Genomic DNA, 14,613 nt, shown 5'->3' on the forward strand with positions numbered 1-14,613 from the left:
AACAACTTCCCAGCTGTCAGTGTGAGGAACTGTCTCTGGCAAAGACCCAAACAATTTAAAATACCTCATTAACAGTATAACACTACTTGCCCTTTAAAATAACTGCAAACTCAACAAATCGGATGACAAAAAACCCAAACTACAACAAAAAAGAGCAAACAGGAAAAAAGCATAAATATGGCTTTGAACAACATATTGTTTTATATGTTACAAATAGTATTTTAAAAACCTAATTAATTTTTTCCTCAACAGAAATTTAGCACTGTTTTTGCTCCGCAGCACAAATAGCCTTAATTCCTTTGGTCATTCATACCTGAATCCACCAAAATGCATTTCTCAATCTGGAACTTATTTATTATGAAATTCTGAATCAACTGGCTAAATTACAGCTTTTTCAAATGTAGATTTTATATTATGCTCTTAGATATTTTTCAAGAAAGTGCTGTTTTAGAAACAGGAACTCTTTAGAGAGCAATTTAATTCAAAATATGCTACTTTTACTGATGAAAATGGAATTATCATCCAACCAAATAATACATGTATGTCCAAAAGAACAGAACTTCACCCGTGAGACTTTATATAGATCACACTGTATCAGAAAACATTTTTTACACACTAGATATGATTAGTTGATACTTGATTATTAAAAGCTTCTATGACTAAGACATCTGTATTCTACCATCATGAAAGCACAGTCCTATTCATCATTATGCTTTAAGAAAGTGAAACAAGAAAAACAATTGTATGCAATAAACTTGTTTCAGTTAGTTAACATTTATTACAATGGGATACTTTGACAAAAAATCCACAGTACTCATTTTGATCCAACCACAGTAATTACAGAATATTTAACTGTGTCAGGATAGAAAAATTAAAGAACAAAATAAATTTCATTATTCCAATTTCAAAAAACTGCATGTAAATTTACACTAAAACATAGCTTCTTATCGATGTGTTCATGCCAAACCATGAACAAAATATTCTTGTATTTGAGCTCTATTAATTTAGCAGTTATTTACCAAATCTGTCTTTACTGAAGACAGTTAATTCCTTATTTTTTCATCTACTATTCCTGTTATATTTATTTGCAAATGAAGGACCAGAAAGTACATTTATTTAAATGTTATTTACAAGCACTTTCAATATGTTTCCAATGTAATATATCATCAGCGCAGCCTTTGATTTAATTGTTGCCGTCACTCATTTTTGTGCACTAACACATGTAGGAGTTCCAAACGCCAAAATATTCTTGCCTTTTTTTTTGTGCTACATACCAGATTTTGTAACCTGTGTCAAGCTACCTCCAATGCTTACAACTTGTGAACAGAGGCCAACAATGAGCCTCCCCAGACACTAAATCATAATCTTCATGTTTTTCGTATTTCACATTCTAGCCACAGTTTCAACATCCATACCCCGTGACATTAGGGAAGGATAAATCAAGGAGGATGACAGCTCCCTTGTAGAGACTGGTACGGCCCTGGGATCTGCCACACCCAACACCCACAGCTTCTGCCAGATGTCTCCAAGAGTTTTGCTGCATTAACCCCTTCAGGAGTAACGGAGGGCTTTGTGCTGAACCTTTTTTTAAGTAATTGCTCTGGGGTTTTTTTTTTGTTTTTTTTTTTTTGCAGGGTGGTGGGGGGTGGAAGGACAGAAAAAATACAACACACTTTTCTTCCAGAAACTTTGACTAACTAAAGCACAGACAGAGGACTATCAGTGACAATCAGTAAATCCACCCTTGTATTTCCTTAAAGACAGGAATTTGAAGTTGAGGGTTAGCATCAGACAATATTCCTTTTTTCACACCATGCTCTGGTCCCATACCTAAAATGACAGTAAAAAGTTCTTAAGAGTTTTACGTTCATGTCTGCAGACCCAGGACACTGCTTTACCCTCTTGCAATCAGAACACCCATTAACTGCCCCTCAGCCAAACAGACTATTCAGCCCTTAAATCAACAGGATTTCTAATCCAAAAGCTGTACAGAAAACTCCACAACTCTTTCTCTGGGTCTGATCTGGCCCCAGGGACAAAAATTTGCATGCAACTTCTAACTTTGTGAATAGTCCCTGGGCTTAAAGTTGCACATGTGTTTAAGTACTTTGTTCAGTCTGGGTCTAAATCAGCTACTTTAAAATAAAAACAGCAGCCATGCAAAGAATAACATTGTTAAAGATATTTTCCTTTGCAAAAATTGTACCAAAGGAAAAAAAAATGCAACAAAATAAACATACTGATTCCTAGAGGCATATATTGACCTACCAGTAGTTAAACAGCAGCTAAAAAGCCATCAACAAATATAAATGCATGCCACTTCATACAAGAAGGCAAAATCAATTTTATTTCAAAACAATAACAATAGTAGATGTGAAATGTATCAAAGATTCCTTGTACACTATTGCAGGTAAAAGCATCTGTGGCTGCAACAGCAAGCAAATGGTCACAGCTCTTAGAGTAAGACTGGCCCCTATTCTTCACTAGGTTTATTTTGTGGATTTAAAAGCAGATATCTAGGCAATTTCATTTGTTTCTCCTGTGCAAAATACATTCAAATTTCTAGTTTGTGTGTGGCTCTTCATAAAAAAGGTAAAGCAGCAAAAAATAAGGCAAGGCTTGCACTATCAACAAATGTACTTATGAATATTGCACTTCCTAAAACTACTTCCAATTTGCTTTCCAGTAGGTTAGGATTCAAGTTCACCATCAGTATTTCTTTAAAGAGTTTAAAGAATATACTTTATGTTTCCATCTGTGGAAGAAGTCACACTGAAAGCAATACAGTTACTGCAGCTCTTGTTGAAAACAAACATACAATAATCAAGGTTGGACTTGGGCAGAAAGACACTAACATGATTACAACTATTTTTCATTCAGGGAACAAGCCACTAATAATCTTAAAAACACTTGAAATAACTATCCACAGTTCACAAAAAAGAAATTTAGATGCAGTTTTTATAATTTAAATCAATTGCTCATAAACATCAGCACTAAAAGGCTGAGGGTTTGTTCTCATATACAAACATTTCAAGACAGAGAATTAATATTTCTTCTTGAGAAGGATTTTTTTCCCTCCAGTTTGTTCTTCATACACGTGCTCACTAAGTTAAAGGGTTAAGTAACCATTATATTCTAAAGAGCAAACTGTTTGCCTTAGGGCCATCTCCTCCTCACTCCTGATGAATTGCCTGACACTTCATGTATCATACATTACTTTTCACTAGGAAGCAGCATTTGTTTCCAGTCATGGTGTAACTTACTTTGGAAGTATGAAGCAACGTGGGACAGACCAAAAAAATTGAATTACATCATCATCTACTAAACAGTCTATACCAAAACAGTGATACATACATTTGTAAATATGCTTGTACTTAAAAAATGGGCACAGAAGTATATATTAAAAAATTCTACGCATATCAAGATGAATAAAAGACCAACTGTGAGAATCAATATTCTGAGTGACAAGACACTTTTCTGGACTAGAATGAAAGAAATGCAAATGTAATTGAGTGCTTTGCACTAAAAGTGTTTGTTAGATGTAAGCTGAAGACATACATCCAAGCCCCTGGCCCAGTTCCCTCTGTGATCTTAGAAAACTTGTTTGTAAGACACCAGGGGTTTCATGTGCAGGTCCTGCCAGGGCTTCACACTCTGAATCATCAGGGCACCTTCCTCCCTCTCTTCCCTGCACCTTCCTCCCTCTCTTCCCTGTGTGGGAAAATGAATGCCTCCTTACCACAGTGGTACAGCAAGGGTTAAGTCATAAACATTTATAAAGGAGTAGAGCCTGCAGAAGCTCTGGACTGCCGGGTATGCTACAACTGAACATAAATTTTAATCAAAATACTTCTACTAGCTGAAGGAAGTGGCCAGTGTAACAACAGGTACCAGAACAGAGAGGAGAATGAATGCCTTTACACAACATATTCAAAACATTCAGATGGTGTAAAAAAAAAGAAAAATAAAATTCCTTCTGCAAGTTCCCGCCTCCCTGGGGAACAGAGGACAAGAAACATACTTAGGTGACAGATTTGAAGGGAGATAGGAAGGACAAGAACAGATGGGGGCCAACGCAAAAGGGTAAAGAGCTCAGGAATAGAGATTTCTCAAACAAGTTGTCAGCAAACAGCTACAAAATCCATTTACAAAACAGAAGTCTGCTCTCTCCCCAGTTATCCTCTTAGTAGTCTGTTTTTTGTTACCAATAAGCCCAGTGAAATGAAGATCCAATGTGTGATGCTCCCTCAACAGACCCTACCCTTTGAATCCTATCATATTGCCAAGGAGCATGATTCTGTGAGTTTTACTGATTTTTTTTTTTTTGCTTGCATGAAAAGTTACATCAAAATACACATTGAACAAACCCCACAAAGGCTGCAAAATTGAAACTTCCCCTTAAGAAATGCCAAGGGACTTGCATGTGTGCACCACAGTTCAGTTTTGTATCTTACAGTAAGATTATCTGATTATCTCATTACAGACAGCAAAAGACAAACCAAAGATTCCCCAGTAAGTCAGTGTTACCCTTTTATGTGAGATGAGCAAACCATGTGCCTGGAAAAGCACACAATGAGAAAAAATTAAGTGGATTCCATAATACACAAGGTAACAGACTCAAGATTGCCCAGGCAAACTCCATTTCTAGCTACTTGATTTTGTAGCCTGTTGCTTTTGCAAAAGCAAAATCAATATGATAGGACTCAAAGCAAAACTTTCTGCATTAACAAGATTGTCACACATTTGGAATGGTCTGTGACATTCACAAAGTGCTCAAAACTTACATCCAGTGTTCTATCCCACCTAAGAATTCCCTTCATTGAAGGCTTTCAAAGCTATCTTTGGCATTCTAACTTTGAAGAGCAGAGATTTTGTGATTTATCTGTCATAGGTTCTTGTCCAGCTGTAAATTTGCACATATGGGTGTCAGACTGCTCTGTTATCTAAAATAATTAAATCCTGCACATGTTGTATTTTTTGTTTGCTAGCCCAACTGGAGTTAATATCATCATTCTTTATCCAATTACAATGGTTTAAGGATAAAAAAGAATGAGATAAAAACTAGAATGAGGACAGTCATTATACACATCAACAGCTGATTAAGTATCTTTTATCCACTCCTTTTTTCATGTGAGACTATAAAGGAGCCAAGGGAGTGCGGTTTTTTCCCCCCCCTTTTTTTAGTAGAAGCACCCAACATCCCTGAAAGATTAAAAAAACCACTCACTACTTCAAAACTGTCCTTCAAAGCAAACCTACAGCAACTGAAGAACTGTCCAATGGAAACACATATCTCTCAACTGGGCCACAAGATGAATTGCAGTGAACATTCTAAGAGCAAACGTATTAGGATGTAAAGGAAAAAGGTATAACACATTTTGTGCATCTCTTAGAGCTGCCATTTTGTAGACATCTTTACATATGAGAAAAAGTCATATATTACTGTAAGTAATAAGCATTATGAGAATGCTTGCTCTGAAGAACTGTACCGTGTCCCAGCCTCTTGGTAGTTGAAAAACCAAAGGTACTTCCAAAACCCAAGCTGGTATGTTTGATTGGAAGAGGAAATCAACCTTAAAACTTAACTGACATGACACAAAAACACAGTTTGTGTAACTCGCTCAAAATTCAAGAATCAAAGCTAAATTTGAGAATTTACCCTAAATAGCAGAATAAGTAAAATGAAACCAGAGGCTCTTCCAGGAGGCTTCAGAGGGTATTGCGATACTGCTGTCAATTTCTCAGTGATCTTGTAAGCATACATGTATATTTCAATAAGTTATACATGTATATTTCAATAAGTTATGACCACAGAAATACTTCCCTGACTGCTCTCAAAAGCTTTACAAGGTTGCAATTAACCATCACCTAAATGCTCAACGCCCAAGCTTGCTAATAGAAAGGGCAAAAAATCGTGCCCTCTGGCAGTTACAAAAAAAAAATTAAAAAAAAAAAAAAGGCAAAAAGACATACACACAAAAACAAGTTTAAAAGTTAAGGCCAAAAGCCGCCCTGTCCCTCCCGGGGCTCGGCAGGGGCCGTTCCCCACGAGGGTCGCTCCGGGGCCGGGCCGCTCCCGGGCGTCGGGCGCTGCCACGTGCGGCCGGCGGGCAGCGGGGGAGGCCGCGCGGCCCCCTCAGGAGCCCGGGAGCGGGCGCCGTTCCACCGCTAGCCCGGCTCCGCGGCTCCAGCGGAGCTGCCCCTCATCCCAACACCGCATAACCCCGCGGTCCCGAAGCCGCACGCCGGGAAGGTACTCACAGGTTCCATGTCTGACGGCACCACAAGGCACCCGGCGCTGGGGCCAGCTCTGAGGCGACCCGAACCGACGGCGGTGCCCGCTGTGCTGCGGGGCGGGCGGCTCTGCCCCCTCGCTATTAACGCTCGCCGCCCCGGGCCGGGGGCTGTCGCAGGTGGGGCTGTCGCAGGTGCGGCTGTCACCTGCCGGCTGTGACCCCGCTCTGCCCCGCCGCACCTGGGCGCGCTTTGCAGCCGCCGCGTCCGCCCCGTCCGTCCCTCGGTGCCGGCTGAGGGGCAGCGGCCGGGCCCGCGGAGCCCCAGCAGGCTTGGGGGGCCACGCCGCCCATGGAGGCAGCGCCCCGGCCTTGGAGGAGGCCGCTGCTGCGACACCGCGGGGAGAACAGTCCTTGGCTGCTCCGAGAAGCCAAGAGGTGGCCTTTGCTGGCAGCCAGCAGAGCAAGAGTTCCATCGAAAGGCTGAATTGGACTTCTAAGACGTGATCCCACGCTGGGGAAAGTGATCCCACAGCAATGTGCAGAGCTACAGCAGTGTAAAACTTGGGCAAGTGACAAGAAAATTAACCTTACTTCTCTTTTTCTAGAAGCTTCCACAGCTAAGAATTATCAGTGACAGAAACAGAAAATTGAATAGTTGTCTGAATTTGACTGATCTTCCCAAGATGGTGAACTCATTTAAAAATAGTGACTTAAAGGTGGGGATCCTATGAATTACTCTGTATGAGAAAGAGACTATGGTGTGTTCATTGTGTGACATACACAAACTATGTTTGTACATATTGTCTATGCAAAACACAGGGGGAAAATACCTTAGCACCTTTTTTCCCAAAATAACTAGTATCTTTTTACCCAGGCTAGAAGGTTGTTACAGGGTTCTGGAAGATCAGTTTGAATAGGTGTGGTTCCAGCTTTACAGTTCTATTATTATCATCACTGTATTTGATTTCATATAGCAACAAGCAAATATAATTTGATGCTTATATGATGTATAGAACTTGAACCCTTTAATCACTCTATGCCCTTTGCAATCTCATTGAGTCTTAGTGGAAACAGTAACTAATGTCAAACAACTGTCCACAGTTAAACAAATAAGAAACTGCTTACAGAACTAACTTATTAATGAGACAAAAATATTAAAATAATTAAATAAATAAAGCCTATTACAGCAGACAATCTGAGAACATAATGTGTCGTTTTTGATATGTATAATTTCTATACTGAAATTCTTTAATGCCAAGTGTTATAACTATTCTGAAAGGAAGCAGCTTGTGGGAAAAAACATCATATTGATTTAATGCTATGCATGAACTTACTGCTGCTACTCTTTATTTGGTCTTGCAATAAAAATGTGGGAAGTACAAACAAAAAAAAGTTGCTTAAATGAATATTTTGTAAATGTGTAGCATATAATTACCAGAATATTGAAGTTCACTAAGCTGCTTCAAGTAAATGGATCTTTTCAAACTGAGAAGGTTTAAAATGCATGTGAATAATAGAGATCTTACAGACAACTCATTTTACACACAGCTCTCCTGTTTTATGTCATGATCATCATGATTTTGAAACAGAATCAAAGAATCTTCAATTCTATAAACAGGAATTTAAAGACACATTACTTTCCTCTTTGAAATGTGTCGATGCTCTAAAAGCATAGTGCTGAAAGGCTGCCAAGCTAATAGGCCAGTGAGCACTAGGAAGAGATTAATTTTATACCTGGAATGAATGTATACAGTTTCCATGCTATTTAGTGAAAGGGCTGGAATGTGAACTAGAGTTTCCTTCATGGTGCAGTGTAATGTTAAACCCTGGAGTTATGAGCTAGCCTCTACAACAGAGAGTCTCAATTCAGCACTGGGACCACCTACAGATGTTAGTCCACAAGAAAGTAAATCAAAATGGGATGTTTGAGATGCTTACTTGTATTTTTTTCCCCCAGTGTTTTGTTGAATACTGGTGCTGGTACGCTAAAATCAATGAGAATATTTGGGAATGCAAATATGTTATGAGCATTTCTGTTTATTTTGAAACATTCGTGTAGTAAAATGGAGAGGTGTGTGCTAGCAACCACAATTCCCTCACTAGAGAGCTCTGCCTGAGGTGTAGCCACAGTTGTAATCTCCACTGTGTTCTGTGTAATCTCAATCTGTGTTCTTTCTACTTTTCAAGGGGTCCTGATCAATAAAAAGAGACAGTGAAGGCAAGGCAATGGATCTACTTCCACAAGCTTCATTAGCCAGCAGTGAATGGGAGAGGACACTCAAGAGTTCCAGACCAATTTTGAAAACTGTTTCTTTAAAGGTTTCCAGAAAAGTTGTATTAAATTGGCTTTTGTTTCCCTGTAGCTCACTGTTGACAGTTCAGAATGGATTTCTGGAAAAGAAAAAAAAAAAAAAAGAAACCAACCCACCAAAACTCAGGCCTTTTTATTATTCGTCACATTAAAGTATTTGGTTCAGTATATTGGATTGCACTACCAGAATCTGTATATTGGGTCATCCTACTGGGATAATTCTGATTTGTCACTCATTGTGAAGAGGATGACATCTCCGTACCTTTTCTGGGGCAGCTGCAAAAGAAGCCAAAATCAGCTGGTGTGCCGAGTTCTTTCTAGATTGCTGAGCAGGAAAAACAATGATGAAGGAGGAATCTTTTCCTAAGCAAAACTGTGAGTAAATGATATTCCTGAAAAATTGTCACTTCCTAACTAATGTTCTTAGTCAGAAGTAGCTGGCATGGGATACCACAAATATTTGGAATGTGAAAGAATCGTCAGAAAGTGCATTATAAAAGCATTATACAAGTTGTTCTTTTATGCTGCGTGTCATAAGAGGTTTCTATTCCAGACAGAAACACACTGAAGTAGGTGACCACACCTTGAATTCATGTGAAAAGAGGCATTGAGTCATCCATTTTGTCCAAGAAAATATCCACAGGCAACAGTTACAGCTGTTGATATAACATGGTCAGACACCTAGAGACATGCACAAGTAAACAAATTGACTACTAAATCAGTAAATTGATAAGCCAAAGAAAGCCCATTTAAAAGTATTTGAGAGGACAGCTGGGCCTAGTGGAGTGCTTAATATAACACTCAATATCAAATAAATAACCAAACTTGTGGTTCATTTTATATTTGGCTGAGGAAGAAATGTCAGGAACTATTCTCAAAGTTTCATCAATAATCACTTGGAACTTTTCTCACTCATGTAGAGATTCAAATTACACAATACTAAATACAATCCTGGCTAAAATATTCTTTATTTTTCGGGGTCTTTGAACTTTAAGTGTGACTAAATACGACTTTGAACTACAAACACATAGATATATAACATCTAGGCCAGAGGTTTAATTCGTTTGTATTGTTTGACATCAAGAGCATTGCCTTTTATTCTCACTCTTGTGTTTAATTCATTCATACTCTGCCACTGCAGACCCCAGAAGCCAAGGAGACCTTCTGGACACCGGAACAGATAATTTTCTGACTCCCTTCACCCTCAGGTTATTTCCTGTTCTCCAGCTGTGATGATTTCACTCAGATTGCCTGCTACATATGGGAGAAGCAACATTTGTCCATAATTTGTTTAGAACTGCTTTAGAAAAAAGAAGAGTTGTATTTATCAGAAGAATAAAAGGTACAGGGGTAGTTCTGTTGGGAATCAGTTAGCCTTTTTATGTAATAATTACTGCATTGTAACTTTATTATAAACTTCAGCTATAATATTTGATAAGCAAAGTGTAAATTATGTGTGTTCTAGAATCTTTGGAAAATGCATTTAAGAGCAATCACAGTTCTAACCACTAGGGAAAAAAGTCATGTGATGTGTGCCAGCTGCACGTTTTTGTTCAGTCTCCCTGCATGAATCTTTGGTTGAGGTTGGATTTTTATCATGCATCAGTATATAAATTCAATAGAATGAACAGCATGTCTTTCGTTTTCTTCAGTAAAAAAATTGCCTAATGCCACAGTGACCTCATACAGCTATGTTTTATGTTTTTGGCATTTTGGCTGAGCACAGTGAGTAGATAAGAAGCATACATGTCCAGCTGTAAAGAAATAAGCAATCTAATCGTACTGCTGAAAATGACATGGTTCTGTTTCACTTCTGGTTCATGTTGTTTCCTCTTGTACCTCTGTTAAGGAGTGAACATGTCAGGCTATGATATCGTTCATTAGGAAGGCCGTGCCAGCTACAGTCTCTATCTTGAGCCAGCTGAGAGATTCTTCTTGTGGGGTCATTAGTGTGAGTGGCAATGGTGAACTGGAATTGCAGGAGCACAAATTTTTGGTTTGTCATTCAGTGGCTGGCAGATGGAATACTGCATCATACAGTGGACCATATAAATTGCAGAAAAAAGGTGGCATAACAAGAAAGTATGAATGAATGGTACTTCTTTTGTATGAATATATGCTTTTCAATGATATTAATTTGATTTGGGTAATGTCAATGGTGTATCAATCCAGAGGAAGCAGAAAGCATTTTGCATTTAAGCTGCTGGCTGTACTGATTAGTGTTAGGGGGAGCAAGTCCACGGCCCTTTTCCTTTCTAGTGACTATCTCTGTAACAAATGTAGCAAAAGGAGTACTCTGGAATATTGCTTTCTTCAGGTTATATAAAACAATTGAGGTTCCTGGGGGGCTCCTCTCTCCCCAGGCAGAGAGCTCCTTTGAAGGTGGCCAGGAGTCATCGTAACTCCAGTGTTTAAAAAGACAGAAGAAAGTTTGGGTCATCATGACATGATAACTCAGGCAACACTTTCTGAGGCAAATCAGGACTTTTCTGACTATTACAACTCCACAAGCAGTGTATGTCAAGCCCTCACAAATTTTATGCTCTTCGCTATCTTGCTTTCTTTCACTTTTAGCTTTCTTTAATAAAGATCTTACTATGTGGCATTAGACCAGTTAGGCTAATTTCATCTGTAGGAATGACATTTGAAAGAATTTTAACAGATTAAGGGAAGGAGTATCTTGTAAAAGCATCCTTCAGCCTGATTAGCTGTATACACATGGTTTAGGAAAAAAAAAAGTCATGCTTCACTAGCCTTCTGGAACTCTTTGAAGATAACACTGCCAAGATAGGGTGTAGCATGGACATTATATTTTTAGATTTTCAGGAGTCATTTGACAATGTTTTACCCAAGAGATTAATGCTTAAAGAGAGGGGAGTTAAGGGGCAAGAGAAAAGTTTGCTCATTAAATTGAAAAGTAGCTCAAAGCAAGAGCAATGAGGAGGTAGAAGTGTAATTTTTACAGATGGGGAGAAGTAGAATTTGTAAGGTTGCAGCACTTCTGTGTATCAAGTTAACTTATTTACATAAATGGCTTGGATGGATGTATTCCTTTGGAACTTAAACAGGCTCATTATTATTCATTTATTGCACTAAGAAACTCTGAATTTGTAATCCCAGTATGCTGAATGCTCTATTTTTTGAGTCTGTCCCAGCCCCCTTCTAGACACTGTGGAACAAAAGCAGAAGGCAAGTGTTGTTTTCCTGATTACACAGGGGAGGTTCTAAGGCCTGGACAGACTTGATCCAAGCCACAGAGGTAAATCAGTAGGTCTGATGAGTGAATGTGTTTTCTTAGTCATGATATGAGATTTCTGACTGGGAGATGATACTTCACAGGAAACAACAGTAAATTCCAATAATTGTTGAAGTGCTGAAAAGCAGATATTATCAGGTCAACAAATGTGAAATGCTTCTCCAAATAAATATACAATCTAGTTTGAAAAGAAATTTCAAGTTTATTGTAAAACGTATCTTTTAGCATAACTTATAATAAGAAATAAAATTTTATATAGAAATTACTTCAAAGAACTTAGAGTTCTCTCTCCATGATTTATTTAAAAAAATGTTTAAAAATGGTGCCACATTCCTAATAAAAATTTGCTTAGTTAAAGTATAATTTTCTAAATAAAAACCATATCTTAATTGTTTCTATATGTTACAGAAAAAGAACGAAGCAGAAAGGAACACTGCTTTTGGCCCATGGCCTGTATGTAATGGTGCAGGGGTGACAAATGGAGTGTGAGCACCACGGTGTCTACAACCTGGGTTTGAAATAATAAGCTTAGCAAGATGTGAACATGACCACACACATCAAAAGGATGTTCCAAGATGCTACCCACCTCTTTCTGTGCATCTGCTTTCCAGGATGCTAAGCTCAAAATTGTAAGTGAGAGATGAAATTTTCAAAGGAACTACCTATACTGTAAAAAAAAAAAATTCTCTTTTTAGATTAGGAATGTGTCTTGCATTTTTCTATGTCTTTTTCCTAGTTTAAATATCTTCTTTCAAAAAGCCAGGACCCTACCCTTCTGCTTTGTTTTTGAGTTCTTAAGAATCCTGCCTGACTACACTTCCAATACAAGATCTGAATTTATTCTTGCAAAGGAGGCTTCATAAGGCTCCAGCATAGATAATACTGTGAAATGGAGCAGATTGAACTTTTAAGAACTTCATCTTAAAAATATCTCATCTCTCTTCCCATTCTGCTTATCTCCCTTGAACTTTACTGAGAGTTTTCAGAACTACTCAGGGCTCCTCTCTGCCTGATTATAGGCCCAGGCTTTGTACATATAGACACTTAACTGGAATGTAGTTGTAGGAACAAATTCCTGTGAGGCAAGTTAGGGTGGTAGTTTTTAGTATTTGATACTGTGTACTTAATAATTAGCATATGTGCTTGTACATCTTCGTAAACATAAGGTAAGTTTAGGTATTTTGATGGTCAGTGAAAATGGGCTAATCAACCTTGTACCCACCACAGGAGAACAATGTGTGCATGAATAGCTGCCACGGATTACATAATGCACTGTAATTTTTACCTTCTCTTACTTCACAGTTTATGCCTGGAAATAACTTGCTCTGGTTGCTGTATCTGACTTGTTGAATGACTGAGTGATTGTAGGAACTAATCCATGCATTACCTATAAAATCTCTTCTTTAGCTGGAGTTGTGCATGCTAAGGATTTTTATCTAAACGACAAAGGCTCTAATCTCAGTTCCTCATCGATGTCATTAATGTAATTATGTATGTTTGCATATTCTTTATGCAGGATGGCTGTGGTAGGGTCTTTTATACTAAAGCTCCGATACAGACTTTACCCATGCCTAGGTTGGAAGTGCCACACCTTTTAGATGGCATAAAGAGGTATCTAAGTTAGAAAAGCTGCTCAGTGTGCTGTTATTGCTTGTGTTATGTCCTAAAGGAACATGAGTCAATCAATAATTAAGCCACAAAGTACTGCCTGTTGACATGGCAACATGTTCACAGATGTGACGTGAACTTAATGTCCTTCTTTCATGTCTCCTGTGAAAGTAAGAGTCTCCTAAACTCAGCAACAAAGAATTGGAACAGACATTGCCAGGGGAAAAGGAGAAAATACAAAAATTAGATGATTTCTTTTATAAAATTGATGCCTTGGAACCCTTTCTCTCTCAAATCTACTGTAATAAATGATCTCTCTCTTTTTTTTTTAGTACAAGGACCTTTCCATGATCAAAAAATCCCCAATTGCTTATTGCCAAACCCTTTTAGAAGCATGAAATGAACTTCCTTATGGATTGCTTTCATGACTGCTTCTTTCCCATGTATTTCACCCCACCCACATTTTTTAATGGAGCTGCAGTGAACACACTCTTTTAGGTTACTGCTATTTAGGCAAGACTCTGTCTAGCTCCAAGAATAACATTAGCTGCTGCACCACAGATTAAGGGTTGGCATGAAGGTCCAAATGTGAGTTTGTCATCGTTGGTTGGTGCCTGTTGTTCTGAAGACGAAAGAAGCACGAGCTTGTGTGACATCAGCTTCCGTACGTTGGGATCGTTTTTCCTGGCTGTTTCTGCAGTTTTCCTGCACGTGCTCCCACTCTCACACTCTCTCTGCTTGCCAGTTACCCTATTCTCCTCTTGGCTTGCATGTCTTTCTTCCAAGCTTTCTGCAGCAGATGTTAATGGGTCTCGCCAACATGTTTTGTTTGCCACATGTGTTGCTACCTGTGTCACAATGGGAGAGGGTAATTTTTCTTTTTTTCCAGGGCATATTTTACTTCTGCCTGAGTTGGTCTCTTGATCTTTCACACATTAAAAGTTTACTACACGTTCTTTCCTTTGGGAGCTTGGTGTCCTCCATGCAAAGGACATGTCCAGTCCAGCAGAAATACGCTTTTATAAGATTGCTTCAACACTGTTTGTGCAACCACTTTGCAGAACTTTGTTATTCATGATTTTATCTTGCCACTTGATATGCATAATAGCTTGAAGGTGCTGTTGATTAAATTTTTCCAATGCTTTGATGTACCAGTGCTAGCATTTCCATGTTTCTCAGCTCTAGAGTGAGGTAAAATTTAG

At 38.6% G+C, this 14,613-nt stretch overlaps 2 protein-coding genes across 4 annotated transcripts in view; one reads left to right on the plus strand and one right to left on the minus strand.

Moving 5' to 3' along the window:
- BNC1 (basonuclin zinc finger protein 1) overlaps positions 1-6,340 on the minus strand; it is a 75,040-nt gene extending 68,700 nt beyond the window's left edge. The window contains exon 1 of the mRNA XM_064389078.1: positions 6,262-6,340. Coding sequence (XP_064245148.1) covers positions 6,262-6,270 — 9 coding nt within the window. The 5' untranslated portion in view covers positions 6,271-6,340. The remainder of the gene's footprint in view (positions 1-6,261) is intronic.
- A 279-nt stretch (positions 6,341-6,619) lies between these two features.
- LOC135280806 (uncharacterized) overlaps positions 6,620-14,613 on the plus strand; it is a 44,189-nt gene continuing 36,195 nt past the window's right edge. For all 3 annotated transcript variants that reach the window (XM_064389094.1, XM_064389091.1, XM_064389093.1), the window contains exons 1-4: positions 6,620-6,952; positions 8,424-8,922; positions 9,689-9,889; positions 12,212-12,432. Coding sequence is in view for 2 of the 3 variants with exons in the window: in XM_064389091.1 (XP_064245161.1) it covers positions 12,416-12,432 (17 nt within the window). In the remaining variant the exon portion in view is untranslated. The remainder of the gene's footprint in view (positions 6,953-8,423; positions 8,923-9,688; positions 9,890-12,211; positions 12,433-14,613) is intronic.

The sequence above is a fragment of the Passer domesticus genome, chromosome 14 (genome assembly GCF_036417665.1).
Source record: "Passer domesticus isolate bPasDom1 chromosome 14, bPasDom1.hap1, whole genome shotgun sequence".
NCBI classification, from domain to species: Eukaryota; Metazoa; Chordata; class Aves; order Passeriformes; family Passeridae; genus Passer; species Passer domesticus.